Here is a 14,205-nt window from a genome sequence, read left to right as displayed (position 1 = left end):
GCCAAGCAACACCTGAAGTCATCGATGAAATTGTGACTCTTTTATGACTTTATTTTATTTTATTTCATTGGAGGGTAGGCTCATTTGGTGTGATGTCATTCTTTTACACGAGAGGTTGGCAACTTTCAGAGTTAATAGTTCCAAAGTAGTATTTTTTTTAAACATTATTTCCAGTCATAGAATGCATGCATGACACACATAAGTACCTACAGTACGGTATAGATGTCTCCATGTAGCTGTCTATCTAGTTCTTTCTTCTCCTTTTTTGTTTTGCTTTTGGAAGCTGCACACGTGTGGTTTTAATAGGGAAAGAAATCGGACTCTGCAGACTTATTTCAAATCACACCCGGTATCCAAAGGAAAAACAAACCTTGAGTATGCACATTTGCGTAGTAAACATGGGGAGATAGATAGTAAACATGAGGATAGAATCACCCATTAAGTTAGTCTCTGGCCTCAAACAGGGATCCGGATTGTCCTCTTGGAATGTTTCACTGAGCGAGAATGAGCCTCCCTGACGTGTCAGAGATCCAACATTTTCTTTCCCTAGAACTACACAGGGCAGCTTTCACGTCCTCTTCGGAGGAAACTGGTTCTCTGTCCACGTTAATAACATCACACTTATAAATTCTACCTTGAACGCATGAGATCACGCAATGACACTTTGTGCCCCTAAACCAAGATGGCATCCCAAAGCATAGACAACCTGTCTCCTGAAATAGATACAGCATCATACAGGCTTATCCAAAAAAAAGACTTGGGATTAATAGAAACTACTGTATTTCATTGGCAACTGACCCACGTGGTGTACCTAGAAATGTTTTACACTTCAGATCCAGGACAAACCCCCTCTTCAACCCTTATCTTCCCAGTAGAAAGGGGGACTTGTGGTCACCTCAATTGGGAACAAACCAGCGGCCCCTATATTCCATTTCCAGCCAACGGGTTTCAGAGAGTAAACCGCATAACTGCATAACAACAGTCAAAATGCAATACATTCAGTTCCTGGTCATTTGTCAGACAGGGGATATGAGAAGCATTCTAATGTCATAGAACTTTACAATTTCACAAAGTTTCAGTTTCATAATAAAGGTTCTAACTTCCAGAATGGAAAGATTTCCAGGTGAATTGATCCCAGCTCTGACCATTATTAGCTCTTGTATATAGATAGACTGTATAGACTAGACAGCCAATGCAGTCAAAAACCGAAGCGCATTGTCATCAAGTAGCAAAATATTTTCCCACACGCATAACGTTGCTATATGAAATGGCTTGTATGTGTTATTTTGTCCATGCATGGATGGTGGAATGTAGGCTATGTTACACATCTATGACGGAGCAACGAAATGCTGTACATTTGCATCCCTTGTCCATGGTTGATTGCTCTGCGACCTACGCATGTGGTGGAATGGCACAAGTTATGGCGATACTGAGTCAGTGGAGGACGAGACAACAACTTTTCACATGACGTTATTGTAGGTTTGACATTTTGTCCATGGTACTGTAGTTGACCAGGCAACACAGAAAATACATGATGGTCTACTATCTCAATCTCAGTCACTCCATATCAGTCTCCTCATCTCTCTCGCTCTCTCACACACACACACACACACACACACACACACACACACACACACACTCTGACACACACTTCACCACTGCCCATTTCTCCCTCTCTCTCTCGTCCATTAAGCGTCACTCTGAGCACAAGAATGAGCATGTTACATTCTAACTGCGATGGAGAATTGATGGCCATGGCTCGTGCTCCTCTCCCTGAAGAATGGAACTCATACATTCAATGTTTAGTAGTGTGCTTATCGGTCAACAGGACCAGCAGAGTGCGCTGTCACGCGCTATCTGTCGCGATATATCGCTAGTGAACTCGTAATTACTGCATCGTTTGTTGTCACTCCATTACAGTTCTTCTGGAATGCAGCGTGACTAGTATACAGGATCTAAGATGATCTCAAGTTGGTGGGATGTTTTTTTGAAGAAATGTATTCAGTGCTCCGCAAATACTGGAAAAGAAAAAACATTACCTACGTTGGCATGATTATGGTTGAATCGAATGCTTGGTTAGTTTGTTTCATTCACTTTTTTTTCTTTTTCTTTTTTTTGCATGTAATGACGATCACGAAATGCTGAATATGCCATCCTTTTTTTTTTTTGGTTGTACACACAGAGTATAGTATATACATCTATGTACTTATGTACAAACAGTTCTAGTCATCCCTCTAAAACGCCATCGGCGTAACTGAGTTCCAACGCATGGCCTTTCCAATAGTGTTGAGCATAAATATGTTTTTGTGAGACGGGATAGGGAATAAAATCAATATCTAAAAGACACAGAATACAAAAATATTATTCCACAGACAGAGTAACGGTATCGCCCACAAGGCCCTTGGCAGTTGTCTCAAAAGAAAAGCAAGACAGGTTTTTAGAACAATTTCTGATAAATTTGAGATAGAGTGCAATATTGTCATGCTATCACTTGAAGAACAAGAAAATGGCAGTACAGTTCAGGTTTTGTGCTTTTTGCTTTTGTTCCGTAACAAATTACCAAAAGGATACTTCTCTGACACTTTGCTCTGTCAGGAAAAAGAAGCCAAACAGCAAAATTCTGAACCTGAGACACAATCATCCTGAATGGAGGAGCAAATCCTCGACTTTAAATAAATAATGTTCTTTTTTGATAATGATTTTTTACCAGATCGATATGTGTTACAGTCCATAACAAATATAATATCAATACTATACACAAGAACACATCAATGTCATTTCAAAAGTTTCTTCTGTAGTTTGAAAATGCTATTCAACCCAAGGCAAAAAAGAGATCAGTTTTGTTTACTATGGCTGATCATTTCATGCATCAAATACTGCATAGGGTACCAGTCAAACATACATCGGTTTGCAAGAAATGTCTGCACTTATCTGACCGCCTGTTTATCATATAATCTAGAAAATAAAAATAAAATGAATGTAGTTTTTAACCGTTTTCATGTCTAGTGTTGATATTTTGCAAATTGTATTTTCAACTGCTGCTGGCTGTGCATCGTCCTATTTACAACTTACTGAGAGGGCAAATGTTGGGAAATGACAAATTACAAGTCCCAATTACAGTACATACATCTGAGAGAAAAAGAAATATGTCATAGTTTGATACAAAGGATCGTGAAACTGAAAATATATAAAAAGAATTCAACAAGAGGTCGGTCCTAACTTCGGCAGTTGTCAGTCCTTTTGTTTCTCAACATTGTTTTTGGTCAATATTGCAGTCTCTTTCTTTCATTAGATTCCTATCACGTAAAAAAGAAAGAAAAAAAAACAACAGAAAAAGGAAATAAATACAGAAATCAAATCAATCAAATAAACAACATCAAACACTTAAAACAAAACAAAACAGAACGGAACAAAAAAACAACAACAACCCGGTCTTATCAGACGTAGTAGAGCCAATAGACGAGGTTGAACAGCGAGAAGACGGACGGGAAAATGACCCGAGACCAGCGGTCGATGGCGTTCACGTCCGTCAGGTCGGGGATTTTGATCTTGAGCTGCGACGACCGCCTCCGCAGGCGGCTGCGCTTCATCTGCGCCGCGCGGTCCAGGGAGTGGCGGCTTTGGGAGCGCGGCCCGATCCCTCCGCTCTGCTTGCGGTACTGGATGTGCGAGGACGCGGCGCTGTCCAGCTGCACCATGGACTGAGAGTTCCTAATGTCTGCCAAGCTGGTGGTGATCTCGTTGCCCGCCACCTCGTTGTGGATCTCCAAGGTGGTCAGCAGGATGTTACCGTGGGTGTGGGGTTCCGCCTGCAAGAGGAGAGGTGGACGAGAGTGAAGAAGACGTGGATCTACTGTAAGTAATATTGTTTGTGAAAATTCTTCTCAAAGAAAATCCTCAACCTCAGGATTCAAGCTATACCATGATAAATTTCATTGTATTATCCTCAAGTTTCATGGTACCATCCTCGAGTTTAAAGGTATTATCCTCAAGTATAATGTATCTTTCAAGGTACCATGGCCATCCTTAAGTTTCATGGTTCAAGTAGTACCATGCGCATCTTTTCAAGGTACCCGCCTCAAAGTTTCAAGTTACTATCAAGTTTCAAGCTACCATCCTCAAGTTTCATGGTACCATCCTCAAGTTCCAAAGTATTATTCCCAAGTTTCAAGCTTTTATATCTACCATCCTCAAGTTTTATGGTACCATTCTCAAATAATAACAAAATATTTTTTTATTGGAAGAATTATTTCAGGATGGGGACATGAAAGGCACTCTTACTTGATTTGACTCATCTTCTAAGACTGAGTGTCGCTTTGAAGTATATATCACTGTATTAAAGCCTTGTGTGTCTTTTATTCTGACACTGTGGCTTTTCACAGAATTCTGTAAAACTAGACCATACCTGAGGATGTGTGCAGTGACCTGAGATTTGGCACTGCAACTGGCACTACAGATCCACCCAAAGAAGTTCACAGAAATGCTAGTAAAGAGATTACATTTGGGGATAGTGAAGAATGGGTTTCATCATCATATATCAGTGGTCCATGCGCATGTGCAAGTTCAGATAGATTGGTCAACCCACTGAGGAGAAAAATGGATAAGGGCTGAAGCAAGGGCAGAGAGAGGTTTCCTCATTTTAGGATATGGAGGATAGGATAGTAGGAAAGTAGGATTTATTGTAAGATATGTAAGATATGAGGATTTATAATAGGATACTGCAACAGATGTAGTGTTGAGGAAAACAACACATTTGTAGAACGGGAAGTGGAACACCTTGTCTCATGCTTTCATTCAATGCAGAAACGAAATGCAATTGACTCACAATGACGTAATGTTAAGACGCAAGTCAGACTGAATGTTCCTGATGTCATGACGACATTATGGTGATGCCTGCTGTCGTTTCATTCCATGGAGAAACAAATGTTTCGAGAGGTGAAAAAAATTAATAAAACATGCCATGTTGGCGGGTGGCAATGGAGGAGTTCACATAAAAAATATGAAGGCGTCTGGACGATTTAATAGCAAAAAAACTCACCGAACGTGAGTGGCGAAGACCTTTAACCTGATTGGACCGTTTTAGGGATGCAGTCCTACTACCTGCCTCCTGAGGAGATTAATTCATTCATTAATTCAATCGTTCATTCCAGCCACTCATTCATCTATTTATCTATTCATCCATTCATTCATTCATTCATTCGTACTTCTGACCGTATTGGTCTGTTTGTGCGAGTTGACATTTAAAAGAACAACCCACTTTGGACTCATATGCTCACATCCAACAGCTATATTAAAGGTAGGGTAAGTGATTTTCTTATGTTAAATAGCTCTATATTCTGACTCATTACTATAGAGTGTTTGTTCAGTAACAGGAGTCTTCATGTCTCTCCAGCACTTTATTAAACAGAAAATGCATTTTCAAGTCGGGATACCAATTGTATCCAATCAGGATGGAGAACTCAGGCAGGATACAGATTAAACAAGTGAAATTGGAAGTGATGACACAAATAAATGAGCAGAGAAAATTGTAACAATATAAAAATAAAGCTGATAAATGGGTACTCTCTCCTGATTGGCTGACATTTTGTCACCTACCTGAAAATGTATTTTCTGTTTATTAAAGAGCTGGAGAGACAGGGAGACTCAAGTGACTGAACAAACACTCTATAGCAATGATTACTATCAGTATATAGCTTTAACTTTTTAATAAAAAACGTTTTGTTTTAACCAAAAAATATCACTTACCCTACCTTTAAGTATGTCTTTAAAAACAAACAAACAAAAAAAACAACAACTTGAAACTACAAATCCCATCATCCCCCCAACTCACCCTGGCAGAGTCATATTTGGCCCTCTCGTTGTTGGCCTTCTCCGCCTTCTCGGCGAGCTTCTTCTGCATCTGGGGCCCCCGGCCGAAGAAGATGTAGTTGACGAAGGCGTACTCCAGCAGGGCCAGGAAGACCATGACGAAGCAGCCCATCAGGTACATGTCGATGGCCTTGACGTAGGGGATCTTGGGCAGCGTCTCTCTCAGGTGGGTGTTGATGGTGGTCATCGTGAGCACCGTGGTGATGCCTTTAGGGGTGGGGGGGGGGGGGTCGGTTGAAACATCAAAGAGTCGTTAGTATGTTTTTTATTACAAACTCCATGTCTAGTTTAACCCATTTAGACGGGGAACGCATCTCTGTCATTTTAGCAGATCTACAAGCTCATAGCGCGGCACTCTGTGCCACGCTATGAGCTTGCAGATCTGCTATTCTAGAAAAATCGTCAAAATTTGTGCAAATCTATGAATATATATATATGGTGCTCAAACTTTTAAATGTCAAGGACCCCCAAAATAATGTCTTTGGCCGCCGATCCTCATCAAAATATGTTGTTACAGGGACCCCCAGAAGCAAAGATTTGAGTTAAAAATGTTTCATTTTTTGAAATGTTTCAAAAAAATATATGTATTCAACACAAATGTTCAAGATTTTTCAGAAATAGCAGATCTACAAGCTCATAGAGCTTGTAGATCTGCTATTTTTGAATAGCCAAAGTATAAAAATAATGGTTACAGCTACAATCTAAAATGACACAGATGCGTTCCCAGATTGAATGGGTTAATAATCATGTATTCTTAACTCGATGTCTCTCTTTCTCGAAGAAAAGAAGAAAAACATGTTTAGTATCACTGGAAAGTCATAGGATTTTCATGTGACATAACTGACTGTCCTCTCCACACATAGGATGCTGTGTACCTTTTATTGAAAGCACATGTTGTGAACACTATGAATACAAAGCTTATTGTACAACTTGCTTAGAATGGAATGTAAAGTTGACTAGGTTTGCGTGAGTGAAACGTACTATAACCCTATGTACATGTTAGTTGGAACTTGCCCCAGACCGGTCTGACAATAAACTGAACACGGAGAAGTATTTCTTGACTTCTTTCTATTTCTTTTAGCAGTGCCACACCATTAAGGAATTATACTGCTTTTATGAATGTCATGCTGGTCATTACTGCTATTCACAAAGAACAAAGAACACTGTCTGCAGCTGTTCAGGTTGGCAGTGAGGACATTTATAGAGAAGAAAGTTGGAAAGAAAGAAAGGAGGTTTACTCACTAAACTGGTTATAGGCCTAATATCTTCCTGTTTTTATACATTTATTACTGAATTGCTACCTTGGCGTCGAACGAACCAAGCTTTTCAGAGGACCTTGGAAGGAGTTGTAAGGGAATTGATCATAATTTCTTGTAAAAACTGCCATTACAATTACAAACCTTCGTTCTTACTCACTCTCTTAGTGTGTTGCTACTTTTTTGTTTTGTTTTTGCTACATTAGCCTCTTTGCAGGCCCCCCTTTGAAAACCCTGCATTCGTTTAGAAGATAAGGCTCGGGTGAAACTTGCTCGGTGCCGCTTTTTCCTCCGAGGGCTTCTGACTCCTCCTGATCTCGAAGGATTTATCTGGTATGGTAAATTGGTCGATTAATTAGCTCAAAACTGTCTGGCAGTATATAAGCCTGTCCTAAAGCGGGCCATTTTCGGTGGAAAACGAGATGACAACTGTGTGTCAAGCCAACCTGGGGGTCACGTCAGTGACAACAACCAACTCTTACATTATCCATGGTCTCTGCCGTTACTATAGAAACAAGAATCTCTCTTTTTTGAGTCAGGCATCTTTTGCTGTCGCTGGTTATTCAAGGCAGACCCCTTGACAACGCGTTCCCTTGTTTGTTCAATGTTTGACTTGTCAAATACGTGTGTGTGTGTGTTTTATGGCTGCAACTATGGATTATTTTCTTACCGATTATTGTATCAATTACTTTTCGATTAATCAAATAATCTTGAAGAGCGTTTATAGAGAGACAGGAGAGAGTCGGGGAGTGACATGCAGTGAATCTGCAGCTGGGCTCGGGAATCGAACCTGGGACACGCTGTCAGCCTTGACCACTTGTTGTCCTTGACCACTTGTTGGCACCCATTGAAGAGCGTTTTGTTATTAATTGTATAATACCAAAAAGTCATGTATTTTTTTTATAATTCACTAAATCTATTAGTCTGATTGAATGGTAACTGTTGCATTTATGTGGTGCTTTATCCAAAGCGCTTTACAATGTTCACACGCACACACACACACACACACACACACACACACACACACACACACACACACACACACACACACACACACACACACACACACACACACACACACACACACACACACACACAGATGGCAGAGGACACCATGCACTGCACCATCGGGGGCAGTTAGGGGTTCAGTGTCTTGCTCAAGGACACTTTGACGGTAAACACAGGGGATCGAACCAGGAACCTTCCGATTCCCAAGTGGAAGCTCTTGATTAATTGATGAATTGATTAGTTCGATTAACTGTTACACCCCAAGTGCATATTGTGCGTGTGTGTGTGCGCGTGTGCTCATGCGTGCACGTGCGTGCGTGTGAATGACAGTGAAAGTCTGAAAGAGAGAGAGAAAACAAATGAGAAAAAGACATATACAGGTCATGCGTTTCCCCCCAGTACCAATTATTGCCCCGGCGCTCACAAGGATCTTGCGCATGCCTGCATGCCATGCACGTCTGCAGCAGAACCTCCTCCCCCTCATTGGGATTCAAAGGCCCGCCTTCAAAACAATCCCACGACCGCCCCTGTGGTCGCCAGGCAGAAATAACTAATTAGAATAGCGGTGTGTGCCGGTATCTAGCCTCCAGCTCCTAGTAACCTTACCTTCACTACGGCGAAGCCAGGAATCCCGAGTGTTCATTTACCTCTGAGACTGTGAAAATGGACCCTTAAGGGTCACTCAGGATTCTGCGGGTGTGTCAGCGCGACAGAATAGAGCGGGTGGTTCTCACATATTTTCATGTCAACGACTACCCAAGTTGATATAATTGCTGTTGGGTGGAAACCTTGTATATCCAAAACCGTTGCTTTTTTAAATATGATTTATTTAAATAGTGAAAATAGCCGCGTATGTGAGCTTGTGTATCTGCAATTTTCACTACTTTTGTGCAACACTCTTGTATGATGATGAAGTAGAGTATTCATTTGCAACAAAAAAGACCCCCATCTGAAAAGATGTTGCACCAGGGACCCATAAGACAATTTTTCAATATTTTTTATGTTTCATAAATAACCTAAGTATACAATAGGATTAAAGCCGGAAAAGCATCTGTGTCATTCTAGATGTTTTTGCGTTGGCTATTAAAAAATAGCAGATATGAGAACTACTGATTTAGAAGGAATTTGTAGAATCGTCTGCACCGAATTCGATGCTATATTAACTCATTCCGGCGGTAACCCCGTGGAACGACATCAAGGACCCCCTGAGGGTCCGCGGACCCCACTTTGAGAACCACTGTAGTACAGTATAACATAGACGGCAACACAGTGACAGAGACAAAGTGACGAGGGGAAAGCGAACAGGCGACGGTTTTGACGTACAGTATGTCACGTTGAGGCCCGTTTGCCGGCGATAAACACACGCCTTGGCCGAGCTTAAACGAGTATAAACCTTGACCCTCCCTGCGTGTCACCATAACCCTGCTTTCTTCTCCCATATAACGGATAAATAATACCACAGATGTATTTCTGCTAGCATGACCCTCCCTCACTGCAGAAGAAACAGAGCCTATCAGTGGCTGGGTTGGTCTTCTATAACACACACACACACACACACACACACACACACACACACACACACACACACACACACACACACACACACACACACACACACACACACACACACACACACACACACACACACACACACACACACACACGCACACACCCACATGTGATTGTGTGTGAGGTTTGTGCACATGCTTGTGTGTGTGTGTGTGTGTGTTGAAAGAGCTGAGGTCAATTTCACTCTTACTGTGATTTATTGGCACATTATTTGGCACGCGCGCACACACACACGCACGCACGCGCACGCGCGCGCGCGCACACACGTTTCTGTATGCACACTCACATACATGCATTTGCGTAAATGGTGGCCATTTAACTGAGAGGCATGTAACTGAGAGAGAGACAGAGACAGAGACAGGGGGAGAGAGAGAGAGAGAGAGAGGGAGGGAGGCAGTATATGGTGTGAGAGAACATGTTCATACATGCAAATGATGCACATGGTGTGAATGAGATTCCGTGCACGTAGTGCAGTCTCTCTCTCCCTCCCTCCCTCCCTCTCTCTCTCTCTCTCTTTCTCTCCCCCTCTCGTCCCCTTTCTATTGGCCAGTGGGATCTCTGAGGGTTTTTCTTCTTGTCGTTTAACGGCAGGCCCTGTTTTTTATGGCTGTTCTTTCAGCCTCTCCATTACTCACTGTCCTTCAACACCAGCATCCCTCTACTCCCCCTCTCTCCCTCTTTTTCTCTCCCTCTCTTTTCCTTTATCCCTCTCTCTCTCTATCCCTCTCCCTCTGTCTCTAGCCATATTTCTCTCTCCCTCTTTCTCTCCTCCTCTATCCCTCTCTCTCTCTCCATTGTTCTACCTCTCTCCCCATCTCTCCCTCTCTCTCTCTTTATCCCTGTGTCTCCCTCCGTCCCTCTCTCTCTCTCTCCATCCCTCTCTCTCTCTCCATTCCTCTCTCTCTCTCTCTCTCTCTCTCTCTCTCTCTCCCCCTCCCCTCTGTCCAGACAATTTAATCTAAGGGTCCAGTGCCTATGGGCCCCCTCCTTTTCCATCACACTGCTGCATTCTCTCGGGAGAAATATCGTTTTTATGGGGGCTTCTCTCTCGCCTGCCTGCCTGCTCTCCCTCCCTCTGTCACTCTCCATCTCTCTCTCTCTCTCTCTCTCTCTCTCTCTCTCTCTCTCTCTCTCTCTCTCCCCACATCCCGTTCTCGTGCCTCTCTCCCTCTTTATCCATCCTTCTCTCCAGGTTGGTTCCTCACGTCCCGTGTTTTCCTTCCTTTATCCATCCATCCATCCATCCATCCATGCCTTAGTTTCATTTCATTGCAGTCTCTACCTCTCCTACTACCTCCCTCCTCTCTCCCTTTTTTAATGTCTCCTCTTCGCTCCCTCTATCCATCATTTCACTCCTGCTCACACTGCACCCCCCCTCTCTCTCTCTCTCTCTCCCTCTCTGTCTCTCTGTCTCTCTCTCTCTCTCATCATCCCACCTCCCCCCTCTCTCATCCTGTGTTCCCAATACCCATTCTACTTAAATTGGCACAACAAAAGGCAAAGCACTAAAAACAGCCAGTGACCATAAACCGACGGCTCATTAACATGGACCAAGAACACTGTTATGAAAAAAAACAAAACAAACTAGAATCCATCACGGAGCATGAAGCTCATTAAAAACTCTCAATGAATGTAAACTCAGTGAGTGGGAGTGGGAGGCTAAAAATGGCCTGTTGTGTGGCAACAGTAATGGCACCAAAGTGGCGGTTCAGAGCACAGTGGCGTAAGAGCACCGGCGTGTAATCCCGCACTACAAGTTTGTATCATCTATCACCGGCAGACAGCCCTGAACGGCTACAGCTCTCTGGGTTAGCACGAGCAGCGATTCAGATACTGTAGAACAGAGGTTGGCACTGGCAGGGTTTTACGGAAATTTGCGGACCGTCGAAGGGCTTGATTTCCACTATTGCACGGTGAACTCGCACCTGTATGTCCTACTGTTGCACTAGTCTCTCCAAACAGACTGTTGTTGGCTCACACAGTATTCAAATGCTTCCACCATACCGGACTGTGTCTTTCCCCGGTGTTCGTGGTTTTGAGGTTAGGTTTAGGCATAGTTTCTGTGAGGTTAGGGTTAAGGTTAGGTTTAGGCATAGTTCCTGTGAGGTTCGGTTTAGGCATAGTTTTTGTGAGGTTAGGGTTAAGGTTAGGTTTAGGCATAGTTTCTGTGAGGTTAGGGTTAAGGTTAGGTTTAGGCATAGTTTTTGTGAGGTTAGGGTTAAGGTTAGGTTTAGGCATAGTTTCTGTGAGGTTAGGTTTAAGGTTAGGTTTAGGCATAGTTTCTGTGAGGTTAGGGTTAAGGTTAGGTTTAGGCATAGTTTCTGTGAGGTTCGGTTTAGGCATAGTTTTTGTGAGGTTAGGGTAAAGGTTAGGTTTAGGCATAGTTTCTGTGAGGTTAGGGTTAAAGTTAGGTTTAGGCATAGCGTTTGTGAGGTTAAGGTTAGGTTTAGGCATAGTTTATGTGAGGTTAGGGTTAAGGTTAGGTTTAGGCATAGTTTCTGTGAGGTTAGGGTTAAGGTTAGGTTTAGGCATAGCGACACACCAAAGAGAGAGGGAGACCCTCCAAGATACCACACACACACACACACACACACACACACACACACACACACACACACACACACACACACACACACACACACACACACACACACACACACACACACACTTCCATTTCGTATTTGCAGTCGCGTATTTATCTCCTACTGTAAATCTAATTATTTGAAGAGTATAGCCTGCTGTTTAGCAGCAATGGTAATTCATTTATTTTTTGAATATATAAAAAATATTTTTGTAAGCTGAAATGACGAAAAGATGACAGCTTCCATTCTTTCAGGAGGTGTAGTTACAGACTCTGTGTAGCATTCTTAGATTGTGGAACAGTTGGCTTTAGGGACTATACTGTTACACTAACACAGGCGCTGCCTTGCCAATTATGTTACATTCATACACCTTCACAGTTTGTGTAACATGATTATGAGCAGAGGGTGCAGCTGGTGAAAATGTGTTTTAATGCGATTAAGAGCCAACGTAACTTTGCAGTGCCTTGGAAATGCTCTGGAAAATCAGGTTCTCCTTCAAACAATTCAATTGTTTGCCCGCTGCCTGCTTGAATTGATTTCCCACTGATCATTACATTGCTCTTACTGGCAAGTACACACACATGCACACAGTCACACATGTACGCACGCACATGCACGCACAGACACACACGCACACGCACACGCACACGCACACGCACACACAATTCCCCTTCTAGGTAGCTACTGAAAGCTTGTAATGATCCATCAGGGGTAGTGAATGGTCCTCCGGTGAAGCATTGCAGACCGGATATTTGCAGCTAGCAGACCTACACACAACCACACACACACACACACACACACACACACACACACACACACACACACACACACACACACACACACACACACACACACACACACACACGTACAGGCTAATGACCGGATATTGCAGCCAGCATGCCTTAACTCTACTCTTCCCGAAGGAAAACAGCCACGGATACGCTGCAGCCCACGTACACAGCTGTGGTCTTGCCCTTCAGCCGTACGGCGCGTACCTACAGACGCCGGGTTTGCTTGCCTGTGTGCGCCGTTGCAGAAGGACATTATGCGCCTACAGCTTGCTGGCGGAAGCCAAGGGAAAAAACAACAGCACTTCTGAAAACACCAGCATTTTGAGCACCTTTCCACCTTCGCGTGGATGGGTGGGTGTGTGTGGGTGGATATGTGGGTGAGTGGGTGGTGGTGGGGGGGTTGTAGATGCAATGCATGCTGGAACAGGTTTTTTTCAAGCAGGATAAAGTTAAAGCGCAATGGCACTGAGGTATAGCTATGGGTTGTGTAAGTGTAGTTATTGTCTCCGCCAGGCCGAAGATCGGCCTGTTATAGCGCCACCAGGAAGCCTGTATGCAAATCGGTACACACCTATAGTCATTTAACCAAACAGGTCTTTCAGATTTTTTTCATATTCCCTCCTGGTTGGCTAAGATTGGCTTCCAAAGTTTGCAGGAGAGGTCCGTTTTGAACAAAATGCCTCAAATCATGAACACAGCGTGCGATTGCCGTGAAACCGTGGAAGAAATGGCACTTTTCAAATCAGCCTCATGGTGGCGCTATAACAGGCCGATTCACGCTTTTACCTGTAACTGGGCCGATCGGCGTGAAACTTTGCACGCACACTCCTAGAGGCCAAGGAAAAACCTCTGCTCTGCATTGTTCACATCAGCCTTTTATAGCGACACCTCCGCTCCGGTAGGAGACACAAAGAGTCTCCATTGAGTCTCCTACCGGAGAGTCCGCCGGATTATAAATTATTGGCTTAGGAATGCGACAAAAACAAAAGAAAACTCCATGAATTCAAGGCTTCATGGGGTGTGTAATTGACAGAAAATAAGTATTTTTTGGGGTAAACTACCCCTTTAAATTAGGTATTGTATGTTGTATGTTGCATTTTGTTGTGTATGTGGGACTACGGATGGAAATTA

The 14,205-nt window shown here is 43.1% G+C and overlaps 1 protein-coding gene across 1 annotated transcript in view; it reads right to left on the bottom strand.

Annotated features, from left to right (window-relative positions):
- Positions 1–2,884: 2,884 nt before the first annotated feature.
- The window catches only part of LOC311041131 (gamma-aminobutyric acid receptor subunit beta-3-like), a gene marked incomplete at its 5' end in the record, with an annotated part of 110,586 nt that continues 99,265 nt past the window's right edge, over positions 2,885–14,205 (bottom strand). The window contains 2 exons of the mRNA XM_084051633.1: positions 2,885–3,809; positions 5,831–6,075. Coding sequence (XP_083907759.1) covers positions 3,438–3,809; positions 5,831–6,075 — 617 coding nt within the window. The 3' untranslated portion in view covers positions 2,885–3,437. The remainder of the gene's footprint in view (positions 3,810–5,830; positions 6,076–14,205) is intronic.

Source organism: Gymnoscopelus microlampas, assembly GCF_963454915.1.
Source record: "Gymnoscopelus microlampas genome assembly, chromosome: 24".
Classification (NCBI taxonomy): Eukaryota; Metazoa; Chordata; class Actinopteri; order Myctophiformes; family Myctophidae; genus Gymnoscopelus; species Gymnoscopelus microlampas.
This window is presented reverse-complemented; position numbering and strand designations above follow the sequence as displayed.